This window comes from Cyprinodon variegatus, unplaced genomic scaffold (assembly GCF_000732505.1).
Source record: "Cyprinodon variegatus isolate N-32 unplaced genomic scaffold, C_variegatus-1.0 Scaffold137, whole genome shotgun sequence".
NCBI lineage: Eukaryota > Metazoa > Chordata > Actinopteri > Cyprinodontiformes > Cyprinodontidae > Cyprinodon > Cyprinodon variegatus.
Window position 1 is genome coordinate 1,408,357 of NW_015150590.1, and position 14,838 is coordinate 1,423,194.

At 37.0% G+C, this 14,838-nt stretch overlaps 1 protein-coding gene across 5 annotated transcripts in view; it reads right to left on the reverse strand.

Annotated features, from left to right (window-relative positions):
- The window catches only part of LOC107085939 (epidermal growth factor receptor substrate 15-like 1), a 28,287-nt gene extending 15,538 nt beyond the window's left edge, over positions 1–12,749 (reverse strand). For 4 of the 5 annotated variants that reach the window (XM_015376634.1, XM_015376633.1, XM_015376630.1 and 1 more), the window contains exons 1-12: positions 12,649–12,749; positions 12,449–12,574; positions 12,306–12,365; positions 11,888–12,199; positions 7,486–7,643; positions 5,580–5,745; positions 4,080–4,142; positions 2,673–2,758; positions 2,258–2,330; positions 1,730–1,891; positions 813–1,010; positions 326–490 (exon numbers count right to left, since the gene is read on the reverse strand). In XM_015376634.1, the coding sequence (XP_015232120.1) occupies positions 326–490; positions 813–1,010; positions 1,730–1,891; positions 2,258–2,330; positions 2,673–2,758; positions 4,080–4,142; positions 5,580–5,745; positions 7,486–7,643; positions 11,888–12,199; positions 12,306–12,365; positions 12,449–12,574; positions 12,649–12,747 (1,668 nt within the window). In that variant the 5' untranslated portion in view covers positions 12,748–12,749. The remainder of the gene's footprint in view (positions 1–325; positions 491–812; positions 1,011–1,729; positions 1,892–2,257; positions 2,331–2,672; positions 2,759–4,079; positions 4,143–5,579; positions 5,746–7,485; positions 7,644–11,887; positions 12,200–12,305; positions 12,366–12,448; positions 12,575–12,648) is intronic. The other variant, XM_015376632.1, reaches the window with a different exon arrangement.
- Positions 12,750–14,838: the final 2,089 nt, after the last annotated feature.

Genomic DNA, 14,838 nt, shown 5'->3' on the forward strand with positions numbered 1-14,838 from the left:
TGGCAATATATCAGCATATGAAGATATTGGGATATTTTAATGTATTAATATTTTTTCCCTTGTCTTTAGAAGTTTTTAAGTCTGTAAAAACGAAGTTTTTGAGGAAGAAGAAGAATTAGTATTTTTTTATTTTTTAGACTTTAGAAACTCAGAAACTGATCAAATATCGGGTTAAATATCGGTGGGGTGGCCGATGTCAGATATTCAGTTTTAAGGCCGATACAGGCCGATACCGATAGGGGGGCGATTATATCGTGCATCCCTAGTTTGGGGGTTTTTTTGGAGGCTGAAAGACATTGCATTCAGACTCAGTTCTGTTTCTTACCGTGCTTCTGAAGCCTCCATTCTCCCTCTCAGTGAAACCCGGGCTCAGATCCGGCAGGTTGCTTAAGTTTCCCCTGTTGATTTCGCTCAAAGCGCTGTTGTACTGCTCAATAGTTTTGGTCAGTTCGTTTTGGGTGTCCTGGATCAGTGAAAGCTTACTGCGAGCCTAAAAACAACATATCAAAAGTGGATAAAAACTGTTTGGTTTTATCTGTAATGGTCTGCATTTAAAAGCTGATGTAGGCAAGACTACAAATTCTGACATCTTTAGAAGGAGGAATATCATTGCTCTTCTGCAAACTAAAACTGAAGCAGTGGTTAGTGGTTAACTGATAAAGGAAATAACCCTAACCGCTACGAGAAACATTTTGTTGTTGTGCACCAAAAAGCCTTCTAGATATTATATTCACGTTATTCTAACTTTTCAGCCGAATTACTGAAAATAATTAACACATGCAAGTTCTTCTGTCTTCAGCTGCTTGCCTGACCTGATTGATCTCGTCCTGTGTGGTTTTCAGTGACTTCACAACACTGTCCAGCTGAATGCGACCGGAGGCCAACCTCTGCTCCAGCTGGGCCTCCTCCTCCTGCAGACGACTCAAGTCCGCCTTGGTGCGATTCAGCTCATCCTCCTGGCTGCGGACGCTGGTCTCCTGAGAACGGATTTGGCTTTGCAAAGAAGAGATCTACATAGGGAAGGCCGAAAAAGACGATAAAGTCAATGAGTTTTGACCTACAGATCAAAGCTTTAACCGTTGTGTAATGTTTGAGTCTTTGAGATCCGTTCTGTTTTTAAATGAGAAAAGAAAACTAACACATCAATTTCTACATGAATCAAATAATTAATTAGTTTCACAACATTACATAGTGGTACCCCTCAGAATGTGAAAGTTTAAAGGGAGAGAATCTCCATAAATCTTCTTTACGCTGATTGAAATGTAGTGCAAATGACATCTGTGTTTTACCTTAAAGGTACAGTGGAGGACCTTCGCAAATTTTTGAAAAGACCCACCCTCCCCACTCATACAAGCTTACTTTCTAAAAGAAGATTTGCAATTTTTCTACTTTCAGACTCACCATCGGTAAGTGAAAATGGGGATAAGCACGTAGGAAGGCCTTACGTAAACATATCGCCAGCATGATTGACAATCAGGACCACTTATTTAGATGATCCACTCAGAAAACAAACTTCCTCCCTTATACTTTTAATATAAAGCAGCACTACCAATGCAAACTCCGTGCAAGGGTTAAATTACAAAATAAACTTTTATACTATTAAAATAACATTTAAGAAGCTGCTGCAATACCAATTACACCAAAAATTTTCAAAGCTACAGTCAAAAGGAGAAATGTTAACATTTATAGCTTTGGGATTTGCATGATGATTTAAAAAGCAGTGTCTGACCTGTTGACTCTCCTCCTGACACTTCTGCTTCAGTTCATTGAGCATTCCCTCCAGTTTGGAGCGCTGCTGGTCCATCTCATCCAGACGTCCCTGGGAATCCTGCTTTTGGGCCTCCAGGCTATGAAGGCTGCTGCTCTCTCTGTCCAGGTCCATCTGCATGTCCTGAGAGTCCATGAAAAGACAGAGGGCATCTATAAAGCACTATCCTCATAAAGCCATTCGCCTGATAATGAAGAGGACAGCCTCAATGCAGTGTTGAGTGCATATAGTATGTAAAGTAGAGATATTGTTTGAATAAGACTTATAATCTGCAAATAAATCCTTTTTTATGTTGCTTTTATATAAAATCTAACTATTACGAGAAACTAAATACTTTTTTCCTCAATAATAAGCTATAGTTATCACATTGAAGAGGATAAAGTGCTTGAAAGATCTATTAATGAGCATAACGTATCTATTAACCTTTTCAATGGAAATGCTCAAATTAAATTTTCCCATGAAGATGTGAATGTTTTAGCTTCACCTTACCTGAACATCACTGTTTTTTTGTCTAATGGCTTCCTCGTTTTGAAGAATCTCTTGCTCCAGGAAGAATTTCTCCCTATTTAAGACGGAACATTCAAAGGTAAACAAAGGCAGAGTGAAAGGTTTTCATAGCTTCTGCTTTCAACAAACTTAAGAGGAAAAAAAAGGCAGTAATCACCTGACATGCCACCATCAGAATCAAACACACCTCTACTACTTCAATGCAGCATTGTGTTCTATAAAGTGTTCATTGTCTCACTTGTCAGCTTGAGTAAAAACTTATGATTTATTTCAACAGAATGGCTTAAGCAGAGTGATCAACAAATCTTTACTCCAACAATTCCTCATTTTTTATTTTTTTTTCTAGAGGAAGACAATTCACAACGATCCTCCAGCTACTTTGGGTGCTGCTGCTCACCTCTGCAGCTGAGCTACTTCCTGGCTGAGGTCATCCAGCTCTTTGTTGCCTGTAAGCTCAACTGACCCAATGGAGCTGGTGCTGTCCTGAGGAAAGAGGCATAGAAACAATTTAAGGACGAAGGGAGGGACTGAAAAAAAGATCAGAGAACATGAGATGGGCAACAGCAGGAGGGGAAAAGTGTCAAATTAATTTAAGACATGAAGGAATGATTCTGAAACATAAGTGGAGGGATGAAGTAGAGACGAGGTCTCAGCAGAATAGAGGCGGAGAGAAGAGCTCCCTGCTGGTATTTCTAAGAAAACAAAAGTCAGCGGAAGGAAACAGCAACATCTCTTTCAGTTTGGTGGGAGAGAGAGAGAGGTAGACAATAGATGAATGACGAGACATGCATGCAGACCACTGCAAAGGCAAAGTATCTGCATCAAGGTTTTAAAAGATTTAAATTTTATATCACACCACTGTTGGGCAGATTTAAAGAGCTTTATTCAGACAGTAAGGTGACCCAAAGACACCAAGGAACGCAGCCCTGAACCTCTCCAATAGTTGCTGCACACTGTCAGCAGGCTGCAAAACCTCTTGCTTAAATAAACAGACAAATTCAGCTGTTTTAAAAGCGAGAAAAATCATTTAACCGAGTAGTTTTGCTTAAACCTGTGTATCTACTTATTATATCAGTTTTTGGAAAAAATATAACATTGAAAAAGAAATTTTAAAAAATGTTATTGAAGCAGCAAGAACATTTTTTTTTTAAATTGGATATTTTTAGTGCTAATACAGCGTTTTTCATAACATCATTAATCAAGGCTGTCTGTCATAGCGTGACACTATCATTGTGGCCTATGTCTCTGGCAGACAAACACAAACTATTTACAAACCTCAGTTTATACTTTACAGGAAAAATAATCAAAGAGCTCCCAATGTTAATTAGGGCTTCTCTAAAGCTTTTCATTTACATGGACCCAAAAGAGAGGGGGAGGACATTTTAAAAGGTTTTGTTTCTCAAACTGGATTTTTACATTACACGTGGAGAGAAAATGTTATCACAGAGCTTAATGATTGCTTTAACATCATATTGAAAGTGGAATTTTCTTTGTGTTGCGATAATTCATTGATGTTTTTTTTAAAGATTTAGTCCAAATAAAAAAAATAAAAAACACAAAGAACTGAAGATATTTGATGAGAAATTGTTATTAATTTATTCTGTAATCACAGAATTCTGGAAATCTGTGCCACTAGATTTCTAGATTCCTTCTACTGAGAAATGTGTAGATCTAAGGAAACATCAGCTGCTAAAACAGGTGGTTTTGGTCAGAGAGCACAGCTGTATGTTCCTGCTCTCATGCTGGGGCAGGAGATGTGATAGAGCAACAACACCACCTTGTGGTGGTGTGTGGAAGTACTCACTCTGAGCATACTAGCTGCAGAAACAAGGTCTGGTCTCACAGAAGGAAGAATCCCCATATAGCCCTGATAGACGGGATAGAAAAGGGCTCAAAAGTTAAAGCATTATACTGAATTGGAGATCCGGAAAGAGGAAAACAGGCATTAAAACCACAAATACAACAAAAGTATTCACCCACTTCAACCTTTTTCCTGTTTAAGTTATGTTTCACCCACAAACTTCAATGTTTGAGATTTCATGCGATAAATCAACATAATCATGCAGCAAAATGAAAATAATTCATGCATTTCAATCAGGTGTCGCAGCACACTGGCCAGTACTGGAGTATGAGACCACAGCTTTAAACTACTTCAGATCTAGTTGTATGGTTGGGGTGTCGTCCAGCTGGAAGTTGAAGATCCACTTTGTTGTCTAAATCCTTTGCAACCTCTAACAGTTTATCTTTAAGGGCCACCGTATATTTAGCAATATTCATGTCCCCGTCAACTCTGACAAGTTTCAGTGCCCACAACATTATCCAGCCACCACCATGAATCTCTGTGGAGAAGTTGTGTTCAGGGGGACGAAAGGTTCAAGGATGTTTTGGTTTTTGCTTTACAGAGCAGCTTGCGTAAAGGCAAAATAATTAAGTCCTCTTTTAATCAGAGTAGGTTCTTGGACATGCTTCTGCCCAAATGAGGCTTGCAAACTTTAAAGTCAATTTCTTATATTATGTTTTCTTGCAAATCTCTTCCATAAATGCCAGATTTGTGACATGCACAACTAATCTGTAAGTAAAATCAACCTTTTTAATCAAATGTCTTGTCCAGATATGAGCTCTTCTGCAGTTACTGCAGGGTTATCATTTGAAAGCTTCGCATGTAAAAGCTCTTTGCCAGCTCTGTTTAAAATATTCTATAAATTACCCTATTTAAAAACCTGACTCTGCCTTAAACATTTCCACAAATTCATCCCAACCTTCCTGCTGTTCCTTGATCTCCCCGATGTTATTTCTCCGTTAACATTCATCAACAGTCCTGAGAACCGGAAATTAAATTGACACATGGACTCCATTCGTTTACCAGGAAGGTAACCGTTTAGCCTGAATTCAATTTAAGGCTATTAGAGTCAACACGGCTACAGCATGCAACACTTTTTATGCAATTTTTTATTTTAAATTTAGCCATTTTTTCCCTTCAAAAAACATGCACTAACTGGTTTTAGTCTATTAATTCTCTACAAAATACATAGAAAGTTTGTGGTTATAGGACAAAAGGTGAAAAGGGTGTGAATACTTGTGCAAAATCACCATGCAGCAAAGACACATACTTTGAGAAATTAGTCAAATTTTGGGAGTGGTTTTTGTAGAGTATTTATGAGTAGTTTTTAGTTTATGAGTGAGACAGAACACCATTCAATCTACTCATAAATATTTTACATGACCTTAAAGGAAAAGATTTCATGTCACAAATCAGACTTTGCCAGAGACGGATTTATGGAGAGCTTATAAAGTTCAGACTCACGAGACCCATAGCTGATCCTGCAGTCCTCTCTGATGGGGGGATCATATCTGATGTCAGAGTTGAGGGGGGGTCTATGCCTTTAGTCACCTTCTGTTGGATGAAATGCATGGCCAGAGCAAACTGCTCTGGTGTCAGCTTGCCTGTCTGTTTTGTGTCAGCGAGTCCCCTGTGCAAAGGAAGTAAGAGTTTAAAAGAGAAAAACCCTGCAAACTTTTTTTCTGAGGATAGGTAGTAAAACCATTGGTGTCAAAAGTACACACATTAGTTACTTGAGTAGAAGTATAGATACTGCAGTTTAAAAACACTCGAAAAACACTTGAAGTATCAACTTGATCTCTTTACTCAAGTTTGTTTTAAAAATGTAAAGAATAGAATGTACAGAAACTTATTGGAAATTGTAACGAGTAGAAGTCAAAAGTAGGAAGAAAAATAAGTAATGGAGTAAAGTATAGATACCTAAAAAGTGTACTTAAGTAAAGTAACAAAGTATTTGTACTTCGTTACTTGACACCTCTGACTAAAACGCCTCACAGATTAATGCTAAACTTTTAGATGGTTTGAAATGTCTAAATCACAGCTTGCAGAGATTCAGGTGGTGCAATCAGTTAGGTGACTTAACGTATTTATATATATAAAATCAATAACGTATTTTGACTGGGAATAATTAAAAAGCTCACAAACCAAAGGGTCTAAGAGTAATTTATGAAAGAAACAGGCTAGAATTATGCCTCAACAATGTCTGCTCCCTGTTACTATGATGCATATATCAGATATTTCACAGGTTTGCTGGATCCAAAAGTTAGGGTAATTACCATAGACTAAGTAAAACGCCTAAAACTGCCAACTTAAGGTGGTGGACAGGTTTCAGTGCTTGGATTATCCCAGAGTAGGACAGCAGCTAATGATTACTTTGCAAATGGAATCGTAATCGAAATTAATAGGATAGCCAAATGTTCCTTAAAGAAGATTTTTCACTAAATTAAACTAAAACTTGAGGGGTTCTGGATAGAGCATACTGACAGATGGAAAAACATTTTTTTTATCTTAAATGCAAAATGTATATATATCTTTTTACAATTTTGATATAATTACTTCCTTAAATGTGTTGTTCTGACAGCTAAAAGAATATTATACAGTCTCTATACTCCAGGTAACGATAAATCGATCACTAAATTAGTTGACGATTATTTCAATAATCGATGAATCCGATGAATTGTTTCAGCCTTATCCCAGAGGCTATGCTGTCTGGGGATTTAAAACCCCTGGTAGAGTCTCTCAATGCAAACAGCCTCTGGATTGAGGGTCGGACAAAGAGCTGTTCAAGGCACCCTTATGGTGACTATGAAATCACAGCACGGGGTATAGCCTGGTATGGGGGAGCTGACACCTCACCCTGGACACCCTGGATTATTAACCATATTAACAGGGACCGTAAACAAGTTTGTCTGTGTTTACACATTACAAAACAATTTAAGGTCAAATAAAACATTCTTAAGATGGAGATATGCAGCTGGTCTTCTGCTTAGATTTAAGACCTATTGCATTTTAAAACTGATTCTTCTTGCGTCTAATTTTAGTTGTTTCTGCACACTGTCAGCAGGCTGCAAAACTTCTTGCTTAAATAAACAAACAAATTCAGCTGTTTTGAACGCGAAAAAAATAATTTAACTAAGTAGTTTTGCTTAAACCTGTGAATCTACTTATTATATCAGTTTTTGGAAAAAAATATAACATTGAAAAAGAAATAAAAAAAAAATGTATTAAGCAGCAAGAACATTTTGTTTTTAAAATAGGATATTTTTAGTGCTAGACATTTATAGTTTCAGCGCCTTTTCCAGTGTGCGTTTTTTCATGCCTTTAGAAGCATCTGACGGCACACTTGCTTTGGACTAAGAGGTGGACTCACCAGATCTGCGCCAGCATCGTCTGAGAAAGGTTGGACTGCATGAAGATCTCAATAATATCCGTCCCGCTGATGAAGCCGTCCCCATCGCTGTCGGTTTTGTTGAAAAGCTCCCTATATTTTTCTCTGTCGGCCACAGGTACCACCCAGTTCACTGCAGCCTGTTGGTAACAACATTAAAAATTAGAGCATATATCTAATCTTTAATGCCCCTTTCGCCAATACAACATGCATTGATTTAAACAGCTATAAAAGTATAACAGTCCATCAACATTCAGTCACATTTCAACTTTAAGAATTGAATCAATTTCATTAGGAATGTAAATTGCAATGAAGTAAAATGCAATAAAGCTTGGCTTTTCTAAGACATTCATGATTACAAATCCTCAGTGTTGTATACATTTGTTTTCAGACCCCATTACTTTGACACCTCTAAATAAAACCTAGTGCGATTAATTTCATTTTCCAAGTGTTTTGTTAAATTTCTGTTAATATCCTGCAGTTGCTCTGTGAAGATTGGAAATTTATTGGAGACCAACGAACAAAGCAGATGAGTCAAAGACAATGATTTTGGGAGAGCATTTTAAAACAATATTCTGACCAGTAGTTTGGGTCACGAGACCATTATGGTACCACTTTGTGTGTCTGAGGCTGGATAAAGTGGGATGTAAATACATAAACACCAATATTTGAAAAACATTTGTTAAACTATTAGAAGCTGCAAACCACATAAACTAGTAAATATTTAGGCCCCAGTAGAGCGAATCCAAAGGCTAAATGACCTCCAGAGAATCACACCAAGTTCTAAAAATGATCTACTTATTTGATTCTGATTTGCTGAGGGAAATACATTTCAGTACAGTAGCGCCCCCTGTGGTTGTTTTGAAGTTCTGATTAGATTGAATCACAATCATGTTACAAACCTGAGTTTAATCTTAAGTAAACTATAGCAGAGTATCTGGGAAAGGACTTGAAATTTACATTTGTAGAAATTTATTAAATAAAAACATTGAAGTTGTATGTGAAAAAATATGCAAATATTCAAAGTGTATTAGTACTTGTGCAAGGCTCTGTATGCATTTTTAAAAATTTTTTAACATGGAATTTTTAAAGTCTTGGATATAATGGTACGTTCACACTGAATGCAGTTTCAGAGGCAGAAGCAGTCGGTTTACATGCAAAGTCTATGGTTGAAGCATATCAGAAGGACCTGCAGCACGTCTCTAGCAGCAGGTGCAGCGCACCTTGAAGTATCTGAGCAGCTGCGGCAGCTCCTCATGAGCATTTCAGCATCTGAGGCACATAACACCTTTCACAGGCAGCAGATGCAGTCTATTCAGTAGGACTATCATCTATTTATCCACCTGACTTCTGTACAACACAACAGAAATCCCACTTAAAACCTGTGAAGAGAAAACCATTTCCGGCTGACTATCTCTTGAAGCTCATCAAGAGAATGCCAAGAGTGTGCGAAGTAGAAGTCAAAGCAAAAGGCGGCTACTTTAAAGAACCTAGAATATAAGACATATTTTCAGTTGTTTCACACTTTTTTTAAGTATGTAATTCCACACGTGTTAATTCATGGTGTTGATACCTTCAGTGTGAATCTACAATTTTCTTAGTCATGAAAATAAAGAAAACTCTTTGAATCAGAAGGTGTGTCCAAACTTTTGGTCTGTGCTGTATATATAAACCGGGTAAAACTCTAATAGGTCTCCATAAAAGTCAAGAATATTCTTTTTTCCTGTTTGATCACTCACTGGGGTCGCGAGGGGTGCTGGTGCCAATCTCAGCTGTCTATGGGCGAGAGGTGGGGTACACCCCGGACAAGTCACCAGTCCATTGAAGGGCAACACAGAGACAAACAATCAATCACGCACACACTCACACCTAAGGAGAATTTAGGAAAACCAATTAACCTAACATTCGTGTTTTTGGACTGTGGGAAGAGTACCCTGAGAGAACCCATGCATGCTTAGGAGAACATGCAAACTCCATACAGAAACATCGGGGGCGGGACTTGGAACACGGAACCTTGTTGCTGCAAGGCAGCAGTGGTAACAACTGCTTCCCTGAGCAGTATTTTTGCCTCATTATTGCCTCAGTTACCTTAAAATGTTGAAACCTGCCAGCAAAATATTTTCACTTTTAATATACTGGTGTCTGCAGTTTGTTCCACATATCTGAAAAACACTAATGTTCTCTTCTAGCCGCCACGAACATCAGCATAAAGTCCCTTATTGCCGTTGTGAGGAGGTCTGCACGGCCCTGACAGCAAAATAACATTTAAAATTTTATGCTACATTTGAAAATAAAAAATATTAATAAACCGGCCATCAGAGCATGTTTTTGTCATTTGTGCAAGGAAATTACTCTCAGATTAAGCAGACAGGCTTTACCAGAAAATCTCCGTACTCAGCCCTCCTCTGGATGAACCGTTTTGGCTTTCCCAAACCCTGTCCTCCCAGAGTCAGCGCACCCACAACCCGTAACCATGACAACCAGTCAAGGTTCGTAAAGATAGTGGCTGGGAGGATGAAATAATACATTAGATGAAGGCTGTAGCTTGACTGATGGGCTGCTACAGACCGTTCTGGACAGTTTAATTCGCTTTATGACATCATCAGGGGAAAGATTTCCAAACTGACCCTTTTGAGCGCACATTAACTAAGAGGTGGAGAAAGGCAGTGAGAGCGGTGAAAGGGTTATCATTCTTTGTTAACCTCATACAAAAGCTTCAGGACACATGGCTGTTACAAAATTTTCATAATGGGAATTTTGCATAATATGGGACCTTTAAGGCAGGATCATAATCTTGAAGAACTGACTGCACAGACAATCTTTTGAAGTCTACTTTGTTGCTTAAAAACTAATTAAAACTGCTATTTGCCCACTTACATCACCAAATATAGCAAAGCCAATCAGCTGTTTAACAGAAGAGCACCACAAGCATCAGATGCATTTGTACATAATTTACTGTGGACAAACATTAAAGATGAAGCAGCAGACGCTTTTTTGCTGCTCAAATCGCCTTTGATTTGAATGTTAACAGGGTCAACTACTAAAAATTCAACAAACACTGACTGCTTTCATCCAAATCTGCTCTGAATAAAAAGAAAATGTGTAAATTTTACTGCTGGATGTTTACAGAGTTTGAGTGCCATTTAAGAACCGACCAATCAGCTTGATGGTTTGCTATTTTTTAAGTATTTTATTACTTTTTTCTGTTCGTAAGTTTTAAAAACTTTAAATTCAACATCAAATGGATATAATCTAAAAGAATTAAACCCATTTATGGTTCAGGTCAGATTTACTTAAGGGATATCGTATAATTTTTTATAAATCTGAAGATGATCAGAGTGATCGTTAAGACAAACCATCTTAAGTTAAATGTATGTTCTACAAAGATTCCGGGACCAACGACATTTACTTTCTTTTGTCCCAAGTATTTTGGTGATACCATTTGTTTCCTTTTCCAGGAAACAGTTTCTCAAAAATTCACGGGTGAAAAAAATCCCTGCAGGAGAAACAAACAGTTGTTCATACAATAGCCTCAACAATGTGGTAAAACAAGTCTTACTGTTGGCAACAGTAAAGTTAATACATGAATTACTAGACTCTCCAAAACTCCCAGATCAGAACCTGTAACACTACTTTAAACAAGTTAAATTGTTATTTGCAGAAGCAAAACAAACCAATACACAAGCAGAGCTTTTTTTCAACCCAAACTTTCCCCAAATCAAAAGCTGTAATAAATGAAATAAAATTTTGCAATTCATATCCAATAATAATAAAAGAAACTAATAAAAACTGAGAAGCAATCTTTTTATGTCTGTGAACTTCATTAAGTCTCTATAAACACCAAACATAATTCCTGTAAAATCCTTTATAAAAGGAAACTGAAAATAAAGAACTTAAATTATTTTTAACCCTCATAATTATACACTTTTTAAATTTTCCGTTTAAATTCTAATTTTTGTGAAATTTAAAACAAAAACAATCATCAGTCAAAGTCTCTAATGAATTGATATTGATGCCCACTAATCCTGCAACTAATGGTTATTTTGCTAATTGATTATTTTTTTGATAAATTGATTGATAATCGGATAGCAAAAGGTTCTTTGAACGAAAACTCAAAAGTTTCTACTTGAGGAACTCTGGATAGAGCATTTTAACGGACCTTTTTATTTTTAAACGCAAAATGTTTATGTATCAGCTTGGTATCATTACTGCTCTTAGTGGGTTGCTGTATCAGCTAAAGGCGTGTGTTAGAGTCTCTATACTCCAGTTAACGATTAATCGATTACCGTACTAAATTAGTTGACGATTATTTCAATAATCGATTATAATCCGATGTTTCAGCCTTAATGAACCCAGAAAAAAAAAGCATCATAAGTTAACGTACCGTTGGAGTGGATGCTGAGCTGGATTTAAAGGAGTGTTGTGGAGACAGTTTGACAGCACTGGGGCTGAGGGGATTAAAGCCACCCATAGCAGGAACAGTGCTCCCGATAGGAGGAGTGGAGCTTCTAAGAGAAGGAGAGCTCCGCAGAGTCTCTTTGAGAGCAATGGGGCTGGATCCAAGGCCAGGCAACACGGCCACGGCGCCCGGAAGGGCTGGTGCTGATTTTTTCCTTTTGGAAGGTGGGATAAGAGAGGAGGGCAGGCTGCTTGGGACAGGCTCCTTCTCCATAGTACGATATACAAGATGCATAGCCTGGAACATGATAAAAACAACTATTGTTAAAAACTTTGTCATGTTACATTTATCTTAAGGCAACAGTAAAAAACTAAAAAATAAACAAATAAAAATAAACACATACCACAGTGAATTCTTCTTTGTCCAAATGTCCATCCTTGTCAACATCACTAAGCTCCCAAATCTATAGTTAGACAACGAAAAATACTCAACATCTGATTGCTTTGAAATGTTCAACTATACAGCGGTATACAGGGTGTATATTACCTTTCCCAGAACATCCAGAGGTAGCTTGGAGTTTATTAAAACAGGTCGGACCTTGTCACCAGATAGGAGACCTTTTATAGGGGATAGACTTTCAAATATCGCCTCAAACTTCCCCTTTTCATCAGGCTAGAAGAGAATGAAAACATTAGGAAGACAACATTTTTCATTCAGTCTGAAATCTTCAGTCTGTTTTGGCTCACCCTAATCGCCCAATCAGACGCTGCTGATGATCCAGTTAGCAACGGGCTGTCAGTGTCTCTCTGTAAAAGATAACAGAACATACTAACCACCATTTGCATATAAGGGGAAACTCGTAGGACTGATGTATGGGGGTTACTGGTGTGAAAATGCAAAAAGAGATTAGAAAGGCATAGCTTATAAACAGCTAGATTTTAAAAAGCTAGTCAAAGATTTTAGTCTTTTTAACGGACACCATTAAAAGTCAAATCTGTCCAGTTGTATGGAGTAAACTAAAGAACTGCTACCTCTTGCTGCTTTTCTCTGAGCACTTCACTTTTTCCTCTTAGAAAAAACTAATTACACTGCAAAAAGTAACTGAGTCATTACCACGCCACCCATCAGTGTGTGAATGGTGCATTAATGGGTGAATGACTGAATGTAATGTACCATTACCTCGTTGAAGTAGCTTTGTTGTAAACTAAAGCGACAAACTTCAAGCAAAACGTCTGTAAAAGGTGCCAAGCATGGACAACTCTAGCCGATTACTTGAGTTAATAACCAGGTACTTTAGTAAACAAAAACATATAAACTGAGATAATACAAAGTTATGAATAACATTAACTTTTCAAAATTAGTATTTCAACATGTTGAAACATATTGTGTCTTAACTAGGGATAGTCCGATACAAGTTTTGATTTCCAATAAAAGGACAACATTGCAGCTTCAGGTATTGATAGAAACCGATATTAAATCAGCATGAAAAATATATACTATTATTGCTCCTCTTGCACCGTGGAATGGTAAAAAAGGCCTGATCAAATGAAATTACTCGCACAGTTTTATTGACAATATGTTAATTTAAATTGAAACAAAAGTGGTGTTTCTATTAGCACATTATATGGCTGATTGTAGTGGTAGGCCGACGTATTCCGATAACCTTTTTTTGGCTGATATCAGACTGATATTTACAATATCAATATAAGATCTGGATCCCTAGTTTTATTTAAGGTAATTACACCATCTTATTGACTTTTCTTTTTTTTTTTCTTTTTTTTTAAGTACTAAGAAATCCCAAAAGAGAAAAATCATGTAGGACTGAAACAATTCATGATAATAATCATGAAAAATTTATTGTTAAAATGATTATAAAATTCTTTCATATTTGAAATAAATCTTTAAACAAAGTATATACGGTAACCTCTAAGATATAACATATGCTGAAATAATAACTGAAGCAGAGAAGTAATGAAACAAATATTGAACAAAAAAGGTTTAAAATTTAAAATGAAAAATCTCTGTAAATATACTGTTAGCTTTATCTGGTTCAGAATCTGTTACGACAATCTCTACTAATTCATTTTGCTATCATATTATTAATGCATTAAATGAAAAGTTTACAAGAGATGAATCATGCCAGTAAAATGATCATTTCTGCCCTAATTATAATGTAATCTGTTTTGCCAAATAGAGATGATCATACAGTGCCTTGTGAACGTATTTGGGCCACTTAAATGTTTCGATCTTTTGCCAAATTTCAGGCTTCAAACATAAAGATAATACATTTTAAGTGGCGCAGAAATATTTAGCGGAACAAAATTTACTGAATATTTTAAACTTTTTTTTATCAAATATAAAACTAAAAAAATTGGCTGTACAAAATTATTCAGCCCCTTGAGTTAATTCTAGCACTACCTTTTGCTTCAATTACAGCTGTATTCTCTTGGGGTTTGTCTCTATCAGTTTGGAATTGACAGACTGAAATGTTTGCCCATTCTTCCTGCAAAACAGCTGCAGCTCTATGAGGTTGGATGGAGAGAGTTTGAACAGCAGTTTTCAGTTCTTTCCACAGATTTTCAATTAGGTTCAGGTCTGGACTTTAACTAGGCTATTCTAATACCTGGATTTTTTTATTTGTGAACCATTCTATTGTAGATTTTCCTTTATGTTTTGGATCATTATCTTGTTGGAAGACAAATCTCCGTTCTAGTCTCTGGTCTTTTGCAGACTCTATCAGGTTGTATTTGGCTCCATCCATCCTCCTATCCATTTTAACCATCTTCCTTGACCCTGCTGAAGAAAAGCAGGCCCAAACCATGATGCTGCCACCACCATGTTTGACAGCAGGGGTGGTAGGTTCGGGGTGATAAGCTGTGTTGCTTTTATGCCAAACAAAACAATTTTGTTAATTGTTGCCAAAAAGTTTGATTTTG